The sequence below is a fragment of the Anabrus simplex genome, chromosome 2 (genome assembly GCF_040414725.1).
Source record: "Anabrus simplex isolate iqAnaSimp1 chromosome 2, ASM4041472v1, whole genome shotgun sequence".
In the NCBI taxonomy this organism is placed as follows: Eukaryota; Metazoa; Arthropoda; class Insecta; order Orthoptera; family Tettigoniidae; genus Anabrus; species Anabrus simplex.
This window is the reverse complement of record NC_090266.1, coordinates 642315469-642339372: the sequence shown is the minus strand read 5'-3', so window position 1 is coordinate 642339372 and position 23904 is coordinate 642315469. Positions and strand designations below refer to the sequence as shown.

The window sequence follows — 23904 nt, the reverse complement described above, 5'->3', positions numbered from 1 at the left end:
CGCCTTCATGGGCGAGTACAAAACATTTTGTGTATGTCTCAGACAATGTGAAATGCATAATAGTTTCAACTATATCTCAATAGTTTGCAAGTCATTTCAGAATAACTGATGTTCAAATTTTTTCAGAGGATACCATTGAGCCATTCATTTTATTTTTATTTTTTTGCTAGTGGTTTTAAGTTGCATTGACACCGATAGGTCTTATGCCGACAATGGGATAGGAAAAGCCTAGAAGTTGGAAGGAAGCGGCCATGGCCTTAATTAAGGTACAGCCCCAGCATTTGCCTGGTGTGAAAATGGGAAACCATGGAAAACCATTTTCAGGACTGCTGACAGTGGAATTCGAACCCACTATCTCCTGGATGCAAGCTCACAGCCGCGCGCCTCTAACCGCATGGCCAAGTCACCTGGTAAGCCATTAAATTAGTGTACTAACCAGCTTCTTCTATTCAAATATTCTTGTAATGTACACACATGGCACAATAAAGGAAACAATTCAAATATAATTCTGCAAAATGGATATCTTACAGTTTTTGTTCTATGTACATTTTGTGCACTGCTCATTGAACAGTGTTATTGTATTAATATGCAATGCAGCGACAGCAACACTAGCACGGTCTGCTGTATTCACCTAAAAAGTACGATAAAGCACACCCTTTCCATACAGTTGTCACTCTTACTTGACTTCCATGCTCCACGTACTTTCATCACCATTCCGTAGTTCACACAGTTTCCGTAACTAGACCCTTCGGCCCTCAATTTCGTTCCCCTTAAGACATTAACCCAGCTGTCCTCCACACCTTCTCCCCTTCCTTGTTTACCAACCATATCCTATACATTGTTTGAGGGAATTCTACCTCAAATCGTGCCCTCTGTTAAAATCCTAATCTCTCTCTCTCTCTCTCTCATATATAAATAATACACAAGGATTTCAGAACAATAAAGCAATTACAGAAGGTGATCATAGATTACTGATTGTGGAATTAAAACAAGTAAACATCCCTAATTAAAACAAGTAAAAATTCCTAAAATTGTACTGAAGAAGAAACCAAAGATCAGGATTTGAGAATTGGAGGAGGAGGATAAAAGAATGGCATTCTAATATTGTACAAAAAAGGAAGTTGCCTAACATGGAAATATGAAATTGAGAAGAAGAGTGGGACAATTCTGGACAGACATTTGTGGAAGCAGCAACTGATGTATGCGGGAAAACAAAAGCAAACATTTCAGGAGACAAGGTGGTGGACAAACAAAATATAAATAAAAGAAAGGAACAAGGTAAAGAAAGAAATGGAAAAGCAAAAAATGTGTCAGAGGGATGAGAATAAGATAGAAAGGTTACATGTGGAACACAAAAAATTGAAACTACAAGTAAAGATGAGTATCAAGGAAGAAAAGGAGAAATGTTGGGGAGAGTTTACCAACAAAATTGAGCAAGATACTCGAGGAAATCAGAAACTATACAGAGTAATAAAACCGAAATGAATAAATCAAGGAAAAATCAAGGCATTAGAGAGGGAAGATGGATCCATAGTACACGACGGAAAGGGTCTTCAGAAGGTGATGGCAAAGTATTTTGAAAAACTTTATGAAGATGACTGCTCGGAGGAAAAAGGAGATAAGAAAATTGAAATAATAGATGGAGAAAAAGAAGAGATCTGGATAACATGGTTGGAACTTGAAAGGGCAGTGTAAGCCATGACCAATGGTAAAGCAAGTGGAAAAGGCAAATTCAATGCTGATGTGATTAAGGCAGCAGGAAACATTGAACTACAGTGGCAATACAGACCCCGTGATGCCATATGGAAGGATGAAAGGATACCTGAAGATTGGCAACAAGGAAGCAGTGTACCACTGTTCAAAAAAGAAATAGGAAGAAATGTGAAAATTATAGAGGTATAGCCCTATTATCACATGGGCTAAAAATAATGGAGAAAGTCATAGATAAAAGACTGAGGGATATAATAGAAACACAAAGGAAGAACGATATGGCTTTAGACCAAATAGATCAAGAATAGAGTTGATATTTACAGTGTGAATGGTAATGGAAGAACATCTCGAAAAGAGCAAGGAAATCATCTTCGTATTTTTGAATCTGGAAAAAGCTTGAGATACAGGTAAGAGAAAAAATGTATGGGAATGCCTAGTGAAAAGGCATGTACCAAAACCATTAATTAACAAAATTAAAATGTTATATCATGAAAGTGGTGGCTCTGAAACATTTTATACAAAAAAAAGTCCCAAGCAAGGAAGTGCACTGTCGCCATTATTGTTTATTATATTGATGGATGAAATCATAAAACGTGTAAAACAGAGTATCAGTAGTGATGAAGTGAATGCTTTGGTATTTGCAGATGATGTGGTGATTTGGGGAAAGGAAAAAAAGGAAGTACATAGGAGACTGGATATTTGGAATGAAAATCTGAAGGAGTTTGAAATGGAAATTAGTAAAAAGAAAACTGTAGTCATGCACTGTGGAAAAGAGAAAAAGAGAAGCCAAGTGAACATAGATGGAGAACAGTTAGAGAATGTAGTACAGTTTACATATCTGGGTAGCATTATTAATGGAAGTAATGAAATCAACCCTGAAATTAATAACAGACTAAGTAAAGGTACAACATTTTATCATCAAGTCAGAGGGCTTTTATGGGATGACAAAGTACCCAAGAGAACAAAATTAACATTATATAGACAGTATTTCATACCAATTGTAACATACGGACTAGAAACGATGGTAACTAATAAGAGACAAGATAGTAAGATCCAAGCAGTAGAAATGACATTTTTAAGAACATCGGTAAAAAGACAAGAAGAGATAGAATTCAAAATATTAAAATCAGAGAAGAGCTAAATATAGAACCGTTAGTACAGAACATACAGAAAGCAAGAATGATATGGTTCGGACATGTAACAAGAATGGGGAAAGAATGGGTAGCAAGAAGGGAATTGGAAAGAGAAGTTAAGGGAAAGAGACCAGTTGGAAGACCAAGAAGAAGGTGGATGGATCAGATTTGGAAGGACATTAGAGAAGGTGGTTTGGATGTGGCAGAAGTAATGGAGCAGGAAAAGTTGAAAGACAGAAAGGAGTGGAGGTGGTTTGTTAACCACATCCAAGCGACTGGAGTGGGATATTGATGATGATGATGATGAAAGCAAGTACGTACGGTATTTTAAAATAACTACACTACAGTACCACTTACGCATATGCTAATGAAACAGGGTGACTGAAACAACACAAATGTAAATTAAAATAAATACGCGGGCAGATTTTTTTTTTTGGTAGGGGCTTCACGTCGCACCGACACAGATAGGTCTTATGGCGACGATGGGATGGGAAAGGACTAGGAGTTGGAAGGAAACGGCCGTGGCCTTAATTAAGGTACAGCCCCAGCATTTGCCTGGTGTGAAAATGGGAAACCACGGAAAACCATCTTCAGGGCTGCCGATAGTGGGATTCGAACCTACTATCTCCCGGATGCAAGCTCACAGCTGCGCGCCTCTACGCGCACGGCCAACTCGCCCGGTGGACAGATTATTATTATTATTATTATTATTATTATTATTATTATTATTATTATTATTATTATTCTCATCATCATCATTATTATTACACACTAACAGAAATGAAAACAGGCGTTTAATATGGATATATAAAAAGGATTAGACAACAATATAGCAAGCAAGATAATATCTAATAATACAACTACTCTACAAGTAGCAGCCGTAGCCTTAATTAAGGTACAGCCCCAGCATGTGCCTGGTGTGAAAAATGGGAAACCACGGAAAACTATCTTCAGGGATGCCGACCGTGGGGTTCGAACCCACTATCTCCCGAATACTGGATACTGCCCGCACTTAAGCGACTACAGCTATTGAACTCGGTTGTTGGTGATTTTAATCATGTCCGATTAATTTTTCTGGCTTGGGGGCTGGATGTCTTTGTTTGTCCCAACATTCTCCTCCTCATATTTAGACCATCACAGATACTCATAATAGTGATTACATCCCTTCACATAAGGTTGGGATCCAGCCATAAAAAAAGGGGCAAAGCGCACATGTTCGAACCAGTTTGCACCCACAACCCAACAGAGTGGAAAAGGTAGTAGAAGAAGAAATATTCTAAACAGTACTTAGGCATACACTAGTTACTACAGTTTAACTGATACACAGAATTGAAGATGTACTTGATATTTGGACAGATTATTCTCATCTTTCTAATATGTGCAAACAGAATTGAAAACTGCCCTTAATTGCTGAAGTGTCAAAAGTACGTGGAAAAATGTCTAAAACAGTGACGCAACAACTTCTCTTGAAACTATGCTGGAAACGAATTGCAAAAGTAGAAATACGCAAATCAGATGATCTTCTCCATTGCATGCCAACAACAGAATATTTGAACAATGGAATATTTTAATAGAAAGAGCAGCAATAATCAACAGCGATGTCCAGACCATTGACTATCCTGTCAATGAAATACCCTGAATCATATCGAAGTTTTTATTTTCTTTAACAAAATTTATGATGCTATTGTATTGTTTATTTAACGAAACAGGTTTTTTCAGACAGGAACAATGGACCTTAAAAGGCCATATGAAACATTCGTGTCTAGTAGTCCTACCCATACAAATGTAAACGTAGAAACAGTGAAGGTGCAACTCTGTATAATAGACCGAGTTTACACGTATACTATCAACAAACTAAGCATTTGATTAACAATTTTATTCTCTGCAATATTTACATGTTTCGTAAGAAATATAATATCAATGGTAACATTTTAAATAGTAGTATATTCTCATGATGTAAAAATATAAAATACAATGATAACTCCATCACAACCACCATCATCGTCATTCCCCTCATGTATCTCTAGTCGGAGAAATTAGAAGAAAATCCTCAATCGCCATCATATCATCACACACTAATGGCTAAGCCTTGTTGCTGCAACTATTCTCCACTCAATCCTGCTGTTCTTTTCACTTCCTTGTAGTTCTTGCATCCCATCAAGTTTCTCATATACTCTAAATATGTCTTCCTTGGCCTTCCTCTTCCTTTCTTTTCAAGTATTTTCCCTTCAAAGGAGATCACCACCGATCTATATTTAGGGCTGTCTCCCAGCTGGTAGATGTTCTATCAAACAAGTTAAGTGATTTCTTAAATAATTTCAAGGAAATTGGAAATTTATTGAGCATCTCCCTTCGTAAATTATTACAATCCCCAATTCCTCTTCTTATAAACAAATTCTTGCCCCAATTTGTCCAACTGAATTCAAACTTCATCTTCATATTGATGCAAGTGTAATGGACTAGTATAACTTGGAAACAATTCTCTATCCATGGGTGAATAATGGAAATATCAAGCTTGACTACTACTACTACTACTACTACTACTACTACTACTACTACTACTACTACTACTACTACTACTACTACTACTACTTCTTCTTCTTCTTCTTCTTCTTCTTCTTCTTCTTCTTCTTCTTCTTCTTCTTCTTCTTCTTCTTCTTCTTCTTCTTCTTCTTCTTCTTCTTCTTCTTCTTCTTCTTCTTCTTCTTCTTCTTCTTCTTCTTCTTCTTCTTCTTCTTCTTCTTCTTCTTCTTCTTCTTCTTCTTCTTCTTCTTCTTCTTCTTCTTCTTCTTCTTCTTCTTCTTCTTCTTCTTCTTCTTCTTCTTCTTCTTCTTCTTCTTCTTCTTCTTCTTCTTCTTCTTCTTCTTCTTCTTCTTCTTCTTCTTCTTCTTCTTCTTCTTCTTATTATTATTATTATTATTATTATTATTATTATTATTATTATTATTATTTACATAGTTATGTACGGACAATCCTATTATTTGTGAGGTTAAGTCATGAAAAATCTGCCGTATGTATATTAAAAGTAGTTTATTTAAGGTAAGAACACATAATTAATAGTATGTAGCTTATTATTACCTGTAAATATGATGTATAAATCTAGTGCAGTATTGTGCAGCACACTGTAATATCCAGAACAGCATATCTCTGGCACCAGGAAGTTATAGAAAAATCCATTCATTGTAAATAGGTTATTGGACACACTCGAAATTATGAGCAAACAAGTTATGTCACATCCTTCTAGAAGCATGGCCAGGCAACGTATATAAAGAGACAGTCTTGACAGTAGAGTTGAGTTGCTTTAACGAGACTGGTGTGGAAGTCTTGTAAACCGAGTGTTTGAAGTATGTGAACTTTCTTGGGTTGGTAGTTGGTTAACATGCAAGTGCTGTGGTGTTCTTCTTATTCTTCTTAGTAGGCAGCTGTTCAAAATGGTGGTTTATTGATGTGTGTATAATATATGTATAGAGAAAACCTACAACCTGCTTTCCAGTCATTGACTGGGTCAGGGATGGAAAGAATGAAGACTGCATTTTGCGGCAAGGATATCAATTGTGCCAGCTGCCGAAACCTGTCGCACTTCCCTGGGGCAATGATTAATCACTGACAGATGAAATGAAATGATAGTGGAGAGTGTTGCTGGAATGAAGGATGACAGGGAAAACCGGAGTACCCAGAGAAAAACCTGTCCCATCTCCACTCTGTCCAGCACAAATTCCACATGGAGTGACCGGGATTTGAACCACGGAACCCAGCGGTGAAGGGCCTACGTGCTGCTGCCTAAGCCACGCAAGCTCTGTGTATAGTATATGTACACAGTTGGTAAATAAAATAGTGTACACAGCTGACAGCATCGCGCGTGTGCATCTTTGTCTTAACATCAATATTATAATCTTCCTTACCCCAATCAAGCTTACTAGTCTACTAATGTAATTCTACACCCTCCCTCCGCTGACAGATCAGAACATACTGCTTCGTTGAGCAGATCATCTTTTTACTCCCAAGTTTTCCAAGCCCAAAAGTTGCAACATTTTTATAACGTTACTCCTTTGTCGGAAATCACCCAAAATAATTCATGCTGCATTTCATTACATCTTATTTAAATCTTGAATCAAGTAATCCTGGTGAGGGTCCTATTGCAACTTATCTCCCTACCTCAAAATTATGTCGCACCTTATCAGAATTCATGGGTGTTAAAACAGTTGAAACAGTCCTTTGTGAACCATGTGACCTTACCGCAGTAGGGAGGCTTGCGCGTCCCAGTGAAGCAGATAGCCGAGCCGCAGGTGCAACCATATCGGATGGGTATCTGTCGAGAGACCAGACTACCGAATGTTTCATCGAAAGGGGGGTAGCAACCTTTCGGAAGTTACGAGGGTGGCAGTCTAGATGATTGACTGATATGGCCTTGTTATGATACTGAACATGGCTTAGCTGTGTTGATACTGCTGCATGGCTGAAAGCAACAGGAAACTACAGCCGTAACTAACTCCCGAGGACATGCAGCTCTCTCTGTATGAATGATGTACTGATGATGGGTTCCTCCCGGGTAAAATTTCTGGAGGTAAAATAGCCCCCCCCCCCAATTCGGATCTCAGTTAGATAGATACTAACATTTTGCGAATCAGAGCGTGGAATGTTACATGTTTGAAACATTGTGGTAGGTTAGAGAATCTCAAAAAGGGAGATGGATAGACTAATGTCAGATGTAGTTGGTGTAAGTGAAGTATGTTGGCAGGAAGAGCAGGATTTTTGGTCAGGCAACTACAGAATTATCAACACAAAATCAAACAGGGGAAATGCAGCAGTTGGTTTAATAATGAATAAGAAAATCGGGCAGCAGGTAAGCTACTACGACCAGCATAGTGAAAGGATTACTGTTGTCAAGACAGACACCATACCAATACCCACTACAATTATGCAGGTCGATATGCTTACTAGTTCAGCAGATGGTGAAGAAATCGAAAGAATATATGAAGAGATAGAAGATTTAATACAATATGTAAAAGTGACCAGAATGTATTTGTGATGGGAGACTGGAATGCAGTGGTAGGCCAAGTAAGAGAAGGTAATGCAGTAGGAGAATTTGGATTGGGACAAAGGAAGGAAAGAGGAAGTCGGCTGATTGAATTCTGCACCAATCACAATTTAGTCCTTGCTAATACTTGGATCAAACACCACAAACGACGGATGTACACATGGACGAGGTCTGGAGACACTGGAAGGTATCAAATAGACTTCATTATGATCAGGCAGAGATTCACAAACCAGGAGTTGGATTGCAAACCTTACCCGGGAGCAGACGTGGACTGTGATCACAACTTGTTGGTCATGAAATGCCATCTAAAGTTAAAGAAATTGAAGAAAGGAAAGAATGCAAAAAGATGGGATCTAGACAGTTGGAAGAAAGGAGTACGAAGGATTGTTTCAAGTAACATGCTGCACAAGGACTAAATCGAAAGGCTCAAGGAAACGCAGTACAAGAATAATGGGCAGTCATGAGGAATGAGGTCAGTAGGGCTCTCTGAAAGATGTTAGGAAGAATGGAAAGATCAACAAGGAATCAATGGATAACTTAACAGATACTAGACTTGATCGATGAACGATGGAAATACAAGAATGCAAAACATGAAGAGGGCAGATAAGAATACAGGCAATCAAATTATGAAGTGGATAGGAAATGCAGGGCAGCTAAGAATGGCTGAAGAAGAAATACAAGGATGCTGAAAGGTGTATGGTCCTAGGAAAAGTAGATGATGCATGCAGGAAAGTCAAACAAATCTTGGCAGAAAGGAAAACTAGGTGTATGAATAGTTAGCGCTCAGATGGACAACCACTTCTAGGGAAAGAAGACAAGGCAGAAAGATGGCAGGAACATACCCAACAGTTGTATCAAGGTAAGGATATAGATAATATGGTTCTGGAACAAGAAGAGGCTGTTGATGCTGATGAAATGGGTGACCCAGGTCAAATTCAACAGAACTTTGAGAGATCTAAATAGGAACAAAGCACCTGGAATTGACGACATTCCCTCTGAATTACAGACTGCCTTAGGAGAAACCAGCCTGGCGAGGTTATTCCATTTAGTGTGCAAGATGTATGAGACAGGAGAATTTCCATCTGATTTTCGACAGAATGTTGTTATACCTATTCCCTAGAAAGGCAGTGCTGACAAGTGTAAAAACTACCTCACCATTAGTTTAGCACCTCACGCCTTCAAAAATTCTAAGACGTATTATTTACAGAAGAATGGAAAGACAAGATGAAACAGAGTTGAGAGAAGATAAATTTGGCTTCTGGAGAAATGTAGGAACACATGAAGCAATCGTGACTTTACATGTGATTTTAGAGGATCGAATTAAGAAGCGCAAGCCCACATACATGGCGTTCGTAGATCTAGGAAAGGCATTTGATAATGTTGATTGGACCAAGCTATTTGGGATTCTGAGGGTAATCAGGATCAGGTACAGAGAAAGAAGAATTATCTACAATCTGTATAAAAATCAGTCTGCAGTGATACGAATAGAGGGCTATGAAAAGAAGCAGTAATGCAGAAAGGGGTGAGACAAGACTGCAGTTTGTTTCCCCTCCTTTTTCATGTTTATATAGAACAGGCAGCAAAGGAAATCAAAGAAGAATTTGGAAAGGGAATCACAATCCAAGGAGAGGAAATCAAAACCCTGAGATTTGCTGAAGATTTTATTATTTTATCTGAGACTGCAGAAGATCTGGGGAAGTTGCTGAATGGTGTGGACGGAGACTTGGGTGAAGAGTACAAGATGAAAATAAATAAGTCAAAAACAAGAGTAACGGAGTGCAGTCTTATGGAGTCAGGTGATTCAGGAAATATTAGATTAGGAAATGAAGCCTTAAAGGAAGTGGATGAATATGGTTACTTGGGTAGTAAAATAACTAACGATGGCAGAAGTAAGGACATAAAATGCTGGCTAGCACAAACAAGGAAGGCTTTTATCAAGAAAAGAAATTTGCTCACTTCGAACATTGATATAGGAATAAGAAAAATGTTTTTGAAGACTTTTGTTTGGAGCATGGCATTGTATGAAAGTGAAACATGGAAGATAACTCGCTCAGAATGAAAGAGAAAAGAAGCTTTAGAAATGTGGTGTTACAGGAGAATGCAGAAGGTGAGATGGATAGATCGATAAGACACATCTTAAGACACTCAGGACTCGTGCAGTTGGTTTTTGAGGAAAGTGTAGGAGGGAAGAACACTAGGAGTAGACCATGGTATGAATATCACAAGCACATTAGAGCAGATGTAGGATGTAGCAGTTATGTAGAAATGAATAGGTTAGCACAGGATAGGGTGGCATGGAGGGTTGTATCAAACCAGTCTGTGGACTGATGACTCAAACAACAGGTGTTGAAACAGTTGAGTGGTTGTGCAGTATGATGATCTTTTGTTTAGATTAACAATCTCTCAACATACTATTGTAGGCATATTGCCATAAGACGTATTGTAAAAGTGGATAGAAGTGTGGTCATTTGATACGTTATGAGAAAATTAATGAAACCTAAATATTCCATATACGAAAATGAGATACCCATTTATGAAAAAATTTAGTAACGAGAAGTGTGTACCCCCTTTACTTTCACAAGGTTAGAAACAGAATTATCTAATAATAATGCATGTACGTACAACCTTCAACTCATTCCTACTGAAATGCAAATACATGAAAACTCTGAACACTTGTTTTTTTATTTATTTTTTATTTAAGATGTATCTGTTGTAAACTCTGCACTAAGTTTGAGGGAAATTGATAAAACAGATGTTGCTAATTTGAAAATATGTCAAGAGTTCCTCTATATTTGATGAAATTAGGATGTGTAGGAACACATTTGGGGGAGGGTTTGCTTATGTAACCGAGTTCCACGTAAGAGTTAATAATAATGGTGTGTGGCCGCCGAAGAGGCCTGGTGCAGGTCTTTCGAGTTGACGCCGTATCCTGCGCATCTGATCGAAAAGTTAGGAAGGTATTATTGTTTTGACAGCATTACTTACCCCCTCGGAGATTATTTAGTGTTGTGTGTTTTGATGTTCTTGAATATTAGTTATTACTGTCTGTCTGTACCCCCCGCCCCCTCAGGGGAGCCGGTTAACCCCTACAGGGCGCGTCCCCAGGTGGTGAATACGGGGACCCTACAATTCAGAATGACTGGTTGAAATACCCAAGACAATCTGCAGACCAACAGGCAGCCCAGTTCCTGGGGGCTTTAAAATTCAGGGACACCCTCTCTCCAGGGGTCACAAATATGGATGGCCCAAACCCAGGGTATGGGTGGCGGAGAAGGTGGACTTCAGTACAGCATCAATGGCGGAAGAGGAAAACTGGTGGCATCTGTACTCCAGAGGAGCGGCTACAGAAGGCGTCTGTACTCCACTGGAGCGGCCTAGAATAACAACTAGCAGCAAGCATAAAATGCCTTTGGGAGTGGCGACCCCATCGTAATAATAGCCTATACAGTAGTGTCTCGCTCATCCGACCTTCGCTTATCCGACATTCCGTGTTATCCGACACTGTTAGACTTAATTTCAACTTTTGGTGGAGACTAAATTCAGGCACACCCGCTGTGGAGGGTGCGGCCATGGGACAAGCACTGGCCTGAACGCTGGCGGTAGGAGTGGTTTTTTTCTTAAGGACAGGTGCAGCGAGTCTTCAGTCATTGTAGTATTGGTTGGGTGCGGATGTTATAGTTTTCATATCCTCTGTGAGTATGGCGAGTAAATGGAAGAAAGTGATTGTTTCTATGGAACACAAATTGAGTGCATTAAAGAGACTGGACAAAGGGGAAATTCTTCCAAATGTGGCTTCAGATTATGGTGTTGGACGTGTTACAGTGGGAGACTGGAAAAAACAGAGGGAAGAAATTGAAAAGTTGTGCTCTACCAGAGCACAGAAAAACAATGAAAAATGTCAGTACGAAAAAGTAAGTGAAGCACTATTTCTTTGGTATCTGAACACCGGGAAAAGGGCCTGCCAATATCTGGCACCATTCTGCAGGAACAGGCTGTGTATTTCCAGAAGTAGTTTAATGAAGGGGACCCTAATTTTCCTAACAGTGCTGGGTGGCGTGATCAGTGGCAAAAACGGTACGGTATTAGGTAGCTTAATATCTGTGGAGAAAAGTTTCTTTTCGTAAGACATCTGGAATGTTTTCGTTTAATACTGCATGTACTGTACAATTGAATTGGTAATTCATTAAGTAGAGCACCGTAAAACATGTCATTATTTTAGCCTTCCTCTTTGTTTCAGTTCATTTTCAAAGTTATTCTGTATTATCCGACATTTTCGGTGATCCGACGTACTCCAGGTCCCGTTTACGTCGGATAATCGAGACTCTACTGTACATGATATGGTGCTAGTAAGTCAGCATCGGAAAAGGTTAGGGCGTCCCCTGCAGGCGACGTGCAGTTCTCAGGGTACCAGGGGAACCGTGAGAAATGGGTGACCAGTAACTAACATTACGATAGGAATAGTAAATCTTATCACCCTACAGGAAAGGCAGAGGGAAGGTGGAAATGATGGGGCTGGGTTAAATAAAATGGAAAGGATACACATTATACTGGAGTGGTGGCCAAGAGGAAATAAACGGAGTGGGACTTATCATCTTGAAGCAATTGGAGGAGTATGTTGAAATGGCAGAACGTGACAGAATAATGAAGATTAGACTTAAGATGAAGAATGAAGTGATGGACTTCATACAAGTGTATGCACCACAGACAGGAAACAGGGAAGAAGTTATTGAAGGATTCTTGGAGAAAGTAGAAAGAGACATTTCAGATGTGGAAGTGTTTTCTTGGGAGACCTGAATGCACAGGTGAGAAATGAGAGACGAAGAAAGGAAGAAGTCATTGGACCGTAAGGACATGGGAAAAGAATCGTGAAGGAGAGGAACTAGTGGACTACCGTGAAAGGAATGGACTGATAGTGGGGAATACATGGTTACGAAAGAAAAACAGCAGGAAAAGTATGAGATATAGGTGGGGTGACAGAAGCACAAAATCAGTAGTTCACTACTTTTTGGTGGAAAGGACAAATAGCATGAAGTTGATGGATGTGACAGCTTTACCAGGAGAAGCATTTGATGGGGACCATAGAGTTGTGGTGCCAAAATTAGTTGGGAAAACGGAAAAACTAAAAGAGCTAAGAGAAAGTAAAGTAAGAGTATGGAAATTGCAAGACAAAAATGTACAGAAAGATTTTAAGGAGAGATTGAAGTAACAAATACCAGTTACTGAAGTGGAAAATGTAGAAGTGGAGTGGGCCAATTTTAAAAAGGCATTTGTTAGTGCAGCAGAGAGTGCTCGTGGCAGGACATCTGCAAGAATGAAAGAAAAAGACACCCCGTGTTGGAATGATAATAATAATGTTATTTGTTTTACGTCCCACTAACTACCCTTTTACGGTTTTTGGAGACGCCGAGGTGCCGGAATTTAGTCCTGCAGGAGTTCTTTTACGTGCCAGTAAATCTACCAACACGAGGCTGACGTATTTGAGCACCTTCAAATACCACCGGACTGAGCCAGGATCGAACCTGCCAAGTTGGGGTCAGAAGGCCAGCGCCTTAACCGTCTGAGCCACTCAGCCCGGCATGTTGAAATGAGAGTGTGAGGAAAGTGGTGAAAGAAAAGGAGACAGATTGGCAAGAATGGAACCGGGATCAAACAGAAGAAAGCAAAAGTGAGTATCTCAACAGCAAATGGAGATTTAAGAAGATGGTAGGAAAAGAAAAGAAGAAGAGTTGGGAAGAATTTACACAAAAAATGGAAGTGGATGTAAGTGGCAGTAAAAGGATGCTGTATGGACTTATAAGAAGTAAGAGGACAGACAGAGTTATCAATAAGCTAGTGAAAAAGGAAGATGGGGAATTGTTAACACACCCAGAAGAGATGAAGAGAAGATTGGAGTATTTTGATAAACTATTGAATGTGAACAACTGTACAGGGGAGACAGAGGTAATACAGTGTGAGGACTCGACAAAAGAGGATGATATAACGATGCTAGAGGTGGAGTTAGCGGTACAAAAGATGAAGATGGGAAAATCAACACCTCTTGGTATAAGTGGTTGTAATGACTACTAAAGTGTATGTCGAAACACAAATATGTACCAGAAGACTGGATAAAAGGGATGATAATAACAACAGTGTTTAAGAAAGGGGACAAGAAAGTGTGTGGTAACTATGCAGGAATCACCCTTATATTGCAGGTAGTTAAAATACTGGAAGGGATATTAGAAAGAGGAATGAGAAGAAAGATTGAAGGAGAGTTACAAGAGGAACAGTATGGCTTCAGGAGTGGAAGATCTACAGTGGACCAAATCTTCATCATGAGACAGCTGATGCACAAGAACTGCGAATATGGAAAAGATCTGGTCATGACTTTCATAGATATAGAAAAGGCATATGGTAGTGTCCCCAGAGAGAAGGTTTGGGAAACCATGGTTAAAAAGAGACTCGGAAGAGAAACGTCAGAAATGGTGCAAGCAATGTATAACAACTGTGTTAGCAGGGTACTGACCCCAGTTGCAAAGACAGAATGGTTTAGGAACAAGACTGGACTAAGACAGGGGAGTGTGCTGTCACTTCTTTTGTTTATTATGGTCATGGACAAAATTGTGAAGGAAACAAAGGAAGCCTATGGAGATAAAGAGAAGTTACTGCTATTTGCAGACGATGGTGATCTGGGGAAAGAACAGCAACAAAATGCAACAACTAGATTTACTGAACGAAAAAATTGAGAAGTATGGCATGAAAATCAGTACAGAGAAAAGCAAGACTATGGCAATGTCGAGAGGGGAAAGGCAAGGAAAGGGCACTGTGAAAATTGGAAGTCAGAGCCTGGAAATTGTGGACAGCTTTAAATACCTGGGAAGTAAATTAATGCAAAATGCTAGGGCGAAAATGGAGATTAGCAGGAGTGTACAGCAGGACAATGCATTCTACCAAAGTGTAAGAAAACTTGTTTGGAGGAAAGAAGTAGCAAGGAAAAATAGAGAGATAATGTAAAAAATGTACTATGTACTCATACGGACTTATTGCAGCCGAGACTTGGACTTACACTAGCAGGGAAGATAGTGGAACTCAAGCCCATGAGATGAAATTCCTAAGAAGTATGATAGGAAAGACAAGCAAACAGAGTGAGAAATGAAGATGTCAGGAAGAAAGTTACCATAGGAAAGCTAAATGAGAGAATTGAAAAGAATAAACTAAGGTGGTTTGGACATGTAAAGAGGATGGAGGAGAATAGAATTCCAAGACAGATGCTGGAGGCAAAGTGCAAGGGCAAGAGAGAGCAAGAGGAAGACCTAGAACAAGGCGGATAGAATCGGTGAAGACCAGCATAAGAAGACGAAATTTAGGCCGGGACAAGATCGTGGAAGAAGAGTGGTGGAAAGAAAGAGGAAGATATAAAAGTACCATAAATACCCCTATCCTGCAGGAGCTGGATAAGAGGGTAATGAAGATAATGATGATGTCTGTGCCGCTTATTTCTCTCTCAAGAATATACTGAATATGTGAATTTCAATTTATGAAAATCTGGTATATTCTTTTTGCTGCCTGTGTGGATTTAAACAACTAGTTAGGGAATAAATTTGTTGTGCATAAATTGGAGCCTAACTACGTAAGTATATTATTTTAAAAGAAAGTACCACCATTCACTGGAACCCACCCTCAAAAACTGCCAGAAGAGAAAAAGAGTTTCAGTGTTTATACGTGGAGATGTGGGGTTCTAAAAGAAATGCATTGTCTAATGTTCAGTGTCTACTGAAATATATTATATTGCTCTTATTTAGTAGGCCAATTGGCATTTCCTTCAGTACCATTATCAAGTTGAAGATTAAATATTGCTGATTAATGAAATAAATCAAGAATTACTTTGCAGGCTTACCCCAAAGCAGTGGTGCCAACCTGTAATCATTTTCATTTCCTGTTTCCAGCTTACCGGGTCGGGGTGTGAATCAAAGACCTCCATCGCTACATGTCTCTCCACCACTCTTCTCTCTTTTTTTTTAAAGTACATCTGGTTTTCCTCCCCTCTTCTCTATGTACTCCCACACTGAATGTGTCCATCTCTCTCAGGGTCTTCCTCGTGGTCTCTTTCCTGTTAACTTCTCTGAAAAAGGCTTTTTTTTTTTTTTTTCCCACCATATGTCCATACATCTTTGGCTTTGCTGTTTCTACCCTGTCTTGAACTTTCATGATTCCCGTCGTTTTCCTTATCTCTTCATTTCTAATTCTATCCTTTCTGGTCTTTCCCACGATGCCTCTAAGGAATTTCATCTCCGCTACCTGTATTCTACTCTCCTCTCGTTTGGTAGTAGTCCACGATCCAGCTGCATTGGTTAGTATGGGTTCATAATAGGTTGAATATAATACTTTCTTACATTTCTTCAGGACATCTTGGTACCCACTACACTCTGGTAGAAACTGTTTGCTTGTTGTATTCTTTTCCCACTTTCCTCATTTATCTTTCCATCTTCTGTGATCACACTTCCCAAGTACTCAAAACTTTTAACCAGTTCCAGAATTTTACCATTCAATTTTATCTTTCCTCTTCCTTCCTTCCTTCCTTCCTTCCTTCCTTCCTTCCTTCCTTCCTTCCTTCCTTCACCTCGTCATCACTATTGTTTTACTTTTCTCTGTGCTTATTTTCATCCCAAATTTTTCTATCTCTTGATTCCATACATCTACTTGTTTTCGCATTTCCTTTTCATCCTTACCCTATATCACTATATCATCTGCAAACAACATGGCTTTTGTCACCTGTCTTCCCTGTCAGCCACTCATTGTGGTACCATCCTCCTGAATTATAGTAGTCATTTATGGTATGGCAAAAACAAAATTAAACACAAACATACATGTACTGTGTACAGCAATTCCTCATATATGAGGGCAGCTGTGTTGATACTTTAAATATAATTATTTAACAAAAATATATTTTTTGAATCAAACACAGAGCTATTCCTGCTTATGAAAGAATCTAAAATCCGCAAGTATCTGATAGGCGTACAAACTTTTAAATGAGAAATGATCTCTCAAATGTCCGAGTTGCCAGAAAATTAATAAAGTGTTTCCTTGTTTGACTGCATTATGGTTGACTGTCTATTTCACAATTGCTATTCTCACCACTCTAATGCAGGAGTCTCCAAATTATTGGATCATGAGGGCCACATATCGAGCCTTTTAAGTTCCAGTGGGAGACACATCACGTTATTTCATCACAAACAACTGACTATATAGAAATTAATAAACAGTATGATACATTGTTTTCAGTGAACACTTTGAAACTCAAATACATTTTAGTGAGAGGACTGAAACTTGCTTTTTGAATCCAGAATTTTCTCAAACTGTGTCCCTAATTTAGTGTGTTGAATAAATAGAGTATATTTTAAATGTTGGTCACTCAAGTTATCACTGTATTTTAATGCTGAGAACTTCAACAAAGAAAAGGTCTGCTCGAACCTCTAAGTAGTCCAGAAACTGATAAGAAACTGGAGGGACAGCAATACTTCTAGTGGTCCCTCCTAGAGTTACACAAGGCATAAGAAATGTGGACTGCATTTCAAAGCAAATATATTCCCTTGTTTTCCTCATCAAGTTTAGTTTTCTCGTTATTCAAATTGATAAATTCCTTGCAAGCTGGGGGCTTGTTAAATTTCCTTCATGGGCTGGATATAGCCCACAAGCCATATTTTGGGGGCTCCTACTCTAATACAATAGTAACACTGTTGACATTTTTCTTGAATGGTCTATTTCACAATTCAGGCAGATAATTTTTTCACTTTGGCTGTGTTCATATTTCATGCATTTACTTAAAATGAAAACATTCACAGTGAACTAATAACACATGTATGCACACAACGAGTAGGCTACTGTGACAGGTATCTTTTAATGTATCGCGACAAAAGCATGGTAACTAGAGGCAACTGTTAAAAAATATATTACCTTGTTCACTGTTGAGCTGCAAGTATTCATTTTTGCTTCAGGTAGTTTTATAAGATGAATCAATTACATAGCAATAATCAGAACACAAGCGCAGGGAGTCATATGGCAATTTTACTAGGGATATACTGAAACACTACCAACAGATCTCATGAGTAGTACACGGTATGCATTTGTTGATCATCATTTTTCCTCCATGTTTTTAATGGAAGTTGCCCAGTTAATTGATGAATTTGAAGTTTTAATACATTGCAACGACAACAAAGGAAACAAGAGAATTGTCATGCCAGATTAGTGTTCTAAATGTTCCAAAATCAAGGTCAATCGTATTCATAGCATCAATTTCCTAAGCAGGAGCCCTTCCGTAAAAAGTAGTTGCACGCGCTTTGTAGGCAGAACCTAAGAAACTAAAGTTGCTGTCGTCAATGTCCCACTCCAGACGCCCGGGTATGGTTTACAAGTCTCCTCATAAAATCAAGGTCTGCTCGAAGAAGTTTGCAGTTGCAGATTTTTTTCCTTATTGAAGCGGATAAACTAATTTGTTCTAATTAAGAGGCCATTTTATAACAAGTTAGTGACATTCAGTACAGATAATATGACCTATTTCAGTAATTTTAGGTGAAAGACAAAGATGTAAGGAGAACACTGTACCTTCAATATTTTCATGGAGTGGCACCAGTACCTTGGAAATAACTCCGATAGCAAGTTTTACAAGTACGGAAGCAGCCATAATGCCATGTGCGGGGGTTTACCCTGAATCACACAGTGACCTATAAATTGACACTGAAGCAGTATCCATTTCAGATTTACTGAACGCTAAATAATTCATCAATTCCAAATTTGAAATATTTATATTTGTCTTATGACCTGAAACAAGGCCTTGATATCATGCAATGAAGGACAGTTTCATTCAGTCGTACTGCACGTAGCCACTGGTGCTGCAGTCGCACCAATATCGTGCTTTATGTATGCCTCAAACCTAAAATATACGAATCACACCTAATTTTACACATAGTTCATCCCAGATTTTAATGTTAATTGTGTGTTTGTACATTTGTTTAGTTATTAGATGTATTACACTGAGGCTGATGATGGCCAGCCAAGGCCAAAACTAGTCCCTAGTTTAGTAATGTAATTTAATAATATTGCATATCATAGTATTGACAAAGGTGGACCATTACAACATTAATTTAATAATAATTATTGTGATCAAAATAGGGATGTATAGAACTAGCACCGATAGAGCGCAGTGCTGTTGTACTGGGTAAGCGCAAGGCGCTCTTCTTTTGTCTCGTGTACTCATGCCGCTAATATCCATGAATTTAAGTTGTTTAAATTGTTATTTTCGTGACTATGCCGAGCTACTGCAGTGTTCCTCTTTGTAAAAATCAGGGAAGCTCATTTTCGTTTCATCAGTTTCCACAAAATAAATGAGGAAGAAATGGTTACATGCTATTAGAAGGAAAAATTTTGGTGAGAAGAATCTGACCGAAAATATTAAAGTATGTTTCCATCATTTTCAACCCAGAGACTTCATAAAAACTTTGTTGGGTAAGTGTGACTTACAAAGGGAAATAATTTTTATTTTCTACCTATGAAGTGATTAGGCATTTCGATAACAACCACAGAATTTGTGTGTTTATATTTAAAGGTGAGAGAGCAAGATCAAAACCGGGTGCTGTTCTATCACTTTTTCCGTGGACCACGAACACAACAAAAAGAAGAGGCCATAGACCAGAAAACTGCCGGATTACCACGATAAGCCTACAATATCGGAATCTGCAGAAATCATCTCTATTGAAGTATGGGAAGAAATTGTGAATATACCCAAAGAAGTGAATGTAACATCTGTGACTCCCATTTTCAAAGACATCAGTACTCAAATACTACAGGTAATTTGGTTGTTAAGCAAATAATGACTAATCCTGATGCCGTATTGCTTTATACAGGGTTTGTAGACGTCCAACATTTTAATTTGGTGATTGCTGTTTTGGGAGAAAACAGATGCAATTTACAGATATTCCCTCTTGAACCCAGACTGTGTTTCTTCTTGACAGTTATGAAGCTAAGGACCAACAAATCTGACCAGGAAATAGGCCTTAACTTTGGAATCCATAAATCTACTGTTGGGAGAATATTTAATGTTTGGATTAATTTCATGTACTGCCAATTTAAAGAGTTGAACATATGGCCTGATAGAGAAACTGTCCTTGCAAACAGCCCCCTTGCTTTCAGACAGAAATATCCCTCAACTACAGTAATAACTGATGCAACTGAGATTATAATAGCAAAACATAAGAACCCTACAGCACAGCAAGCTACATTTTCTACATACAAAAATGCAAACACAACAAAGGTATTAATGGGTATAAATCCATCTGGTTTCATAAGTTTCATATCTGATGCATATGGTGGGGCAATATCAGATAGGCAGTTATCAGATCAGGAATGTTGGATCTCTTGGAAGAAGGAGATTCAGTTATGGCAGATAGGGGGTTCAATATTCAGGATCTGGTATGCAGTAAAAGGTGTAACATTAAATATCCCACCATTTCTGAAAGGCAAAAGGCAGTTTACTCCATCAGAAAACGTTGAAACAAGGAGGATAGCCTCTAAAAGAATACACATAGAACAGGCTATAGGACTTGCTAAAACATACAAAATACTGCAAATACTGCAGTCCAAAATGCATGTCAGTACAATTTGTCTTTCAGGCAGGATAATATTTGTATGTTTTATGTTATGCAATTTCAGGAAAACCATTATGTCAGGTTAGGATGACTGGAACAAAATATTCATGGAACCCATGGTAAAAGTTGTCTAATTTTGTCACCATTTCATGAATGAAAATGGCACCTCTATTTCCAACACTAGCATATCAACACCAGTGTACACAACAAAGCTACAATAATGTCTGCCTGTAACAAACCGCTGCCCTTGCACTTGGAAGTAATGGTTGTGATTTTTCTTGAGTATGGAGTTTGGGCTGGGAAGACTTGGGAGAAAGGAGACGAGCTGCTCGATTAAATGGTATGTTCTGAGCTGTCAGAGGAGAGATGGCGTGGGAGGACATCAGTAGACGAATAAGTTTGAGCAGTGTCTTTAAAAGTAGGAAAGATCACAATATGAAGATAAAGTTGGAATTCAAGAGGACAAATTGGGGCAAATATTCGTTTATAGGAAGGGGAATTAGGGATTGGAATAACTTATCAAGGGAAGTGTTCAATAATTTTCCAATTTCTTTGCGATCATTTAAGAAAAGGCTAGGAAAACAACAGATAGGGAATCTGCCACCTGGGCACACTTGTATTACAGACCTGCAGATCAGTAGTGATTGAAGATTGAAGCATTGCTCATACCTCAGTCACTTTCATATTGCCCAAAAAAATTGCTATATCCACCACTGCTCTCTGCCAAGTATGGAACACATTTGATTAAAATAGCTTTATTACTTCGCAACCCTTTAAGTTCCAAGACTCCATCCTATCCAATTAATCCATCACAAGATACTGCCAAATAATGTCTGGTAGGAGTTGCATGATAAATATTACAGCATTCGAAAATCATATACTCCGGATAAGAATTAAGATTTCTTTAAGCAGAAAATTCACGAGTTTAAGCAAAAATGCTCATTGCTTTTTGACGTAGCAGCTTGCAAATGCTCCAGGGCCATTTATGATTCCAGAAACGTCCTTCCTTGGAAACACAGATAAAGACACAGAATTCGATACTGCTGAAATTGTCAGGTTTCCTGCAGCCAGTTCGAAACAATGGCCTGGTACTAAGAGTCATTATTCAACTTAGGTTTTCCCAAACAGTTTCAGGTGTGTTTTTTCTTTTTTTTTTCTTTTCTAGTTGTTTTACGTCGCACCGACACAGATAGGTCTTACGGCGACGATGGGACAGGAAAGGGCTAGGAGTGGGAAGGAAGCAGCCGTGGCCTTTATTAAGGTACAGCCCCAGCATTTGCCTGGTGTGAAAATGGGAAACCACGGAAAACCATTTTCAGGGCTGCCGACAGTGGGGTTCGAACCTACTATCTCCCGAATACTGGCCGCACTTAAGCGACTGAAGCTATTGAGCTCGGTTCAGGTGTGTTAGAGCAGAACTTAAGTTGTAACCATTTCATTACAATTAAATACACACTTCAAAAAAAATTAGGGGAACATGTTTTGTAACATCTGCTATGTGAACGTTAATTTGGTAGATAGGGTTCCGATGGTCGTACAGCATACCCGAGACCTTAGCTACTCAGAGTATGTCAAATCGAAGTTACACTCCATCTGTAGGCATAGCCATGCATTAAACTGTCAGGTGACCCCTCAAAACAAAGTGAATAGTGGTGCGTCTGTGTGTCGTCGTGAGGTACACAGACTACTGCGGTCATTTGAGCACGTTGTACGTCAACCAGCACATCCCACGAGACATCTTAATGAGGTTCAAGTCACAAGGGCCGTCACTTTGATCCAGGAAGGATGGACTTTCTGCCGTGTTGCTGTGGATCTCAATGTCTCTCCGTCACTTATTCACCGCTTGTGGAATCGCTACAATGACACAGCCCAGTTCACAAGGAGGGTTGGAGAAGGTCGTGAACACATGACAACCCCACAAGATGACCGATATTTAACCATCTCTACATTGCGGCATCGTTCAGCAACTGCCAGACAACTGCAACAAGACCTCAGGAGGGTCACTGGAGTCACGGTGTCTGACCAGACAGTAAGGAACAGGTTAAGAGTTCTTACGAACCAGACGTCCTCGTCGAGGGCCCCGTTTCATGCAGCAAAATCACGCAGCTCGCCTTCTGTTTGCCCGTACCCACGTCAACTGGCAACTTTGCCAACAGAGGTCTATGGTGTTCACAGACTAGTCCAGATTTCTCATGACACAGCTTGATGGACGTCAACGTGTATGGAGACGTTGTTGTGACGAGTACATGCCACATGTTGTCGAGGAAGGTGACTGATTCGAGCATGGTTCTGTGATGGTGTGGGGTGGCATCAGTATTGATGGCCGTACGGATCTTGTCGTCATCCATGGTAATCTTATCGCTGCGGGGTACATCGAGCAGATACTGCTACAGCTTGTGTTGGTTGCTACATACGGTGTTGGCCCTGAATTCGTACTCGTGCAAGACAATGCCAGGGCTCATGTAGCATGCACCACCAGAGCTGCCTTGCGAGAACTGGACATTCACAAGATGGAATGGCCAGCAGTGAGTTCGGACCTTAATCCCATCGAGCATGAAGTGTTCGTGGGTGTCCTGTTCCACCACAGACTCTCCAAGACCTCGAACAGGATCTCATTGAAGAATGGAATATGATACCGCAACGTGACCTCCGTCGAATTACACGTAGGTACCAAGCTGTGAAAAAGGCTCGTGGAGGACATACACCATACTGAAGCTCCCCAACTGTGATAAAAATCCACCCTGGAGGAATGTTATCCCTTTGTTTTTGTCCCTATTTCGACATTTCAGATTGTGTTCTGAAAATTAACGCGAATCCATCGATGCTTTTTTGTATACTTCAGCGATAAAGAATAAAAGTTGGTAATATACCTGGATGTGAGGTATTGTTTAGTGGAGTATGGCATACGTTCAAAAACATTTGCCGGTAATTTTTTGAACTCTGTACATTACAAACTCTGAGCATAATATTAAACTTATTTAAATAAATGAATATCGATGTCAAGTAGACAAATTATTTTTCATAAAATTGGTTAAGAAGTAGGAAGGATTTTCTTTCAACATCTATATGAAATTTACATACCCTCTGCATTTCAAGCAAGTATCTCCATGGGTCAAAAGCTTTGTAGATTATTCCTTGTTTAACAGTTATACTGTGAGGAGATTCCAGAATAGTCTTTGGATTGACCAATTTCTCTAAAAGCATTAGCCAAGCATCCAGAAACTCTCCAGTCCCTTCAGGCAAATTTGGGTTTTCAATTCCATCTTCTTGTCTAAACTTGTATCCTCCTGTAATGGCCCACTGGTATGCACTAAAAAGAATAATAAAAAAAGAAAGAAAATTTAAATTATTGCCCAATATCTTTCTGCACCATTCATAACAACAAAGTACCTCAAACCTTACAAAA

General features: G+C 39.2%; 1 protein-coding gene across 1 annotated transcript in view; it reads right to left on the bottom strand.

Moving 5' to 3' along the window:
* Window positions 1–23904, bottom strand: part of HUWE1 (HECT, UBA and WWE domain containing E3 ubiquitin protein ligase 1) — a 1366532-nt gene that overhangs the window by 929152 nt on the left and 413476 nt on the right. The window contains exon 19 of the mRNA XM_068226019.1: window positions 23580–23808. Within this exon, the coding sequence (XP_068082120.1) occupies window positions 23580–23808 (229 nt within the window). The remainder of the gene's footprint in view (window positions 1–23579; window positions 23809–23904) is intronic.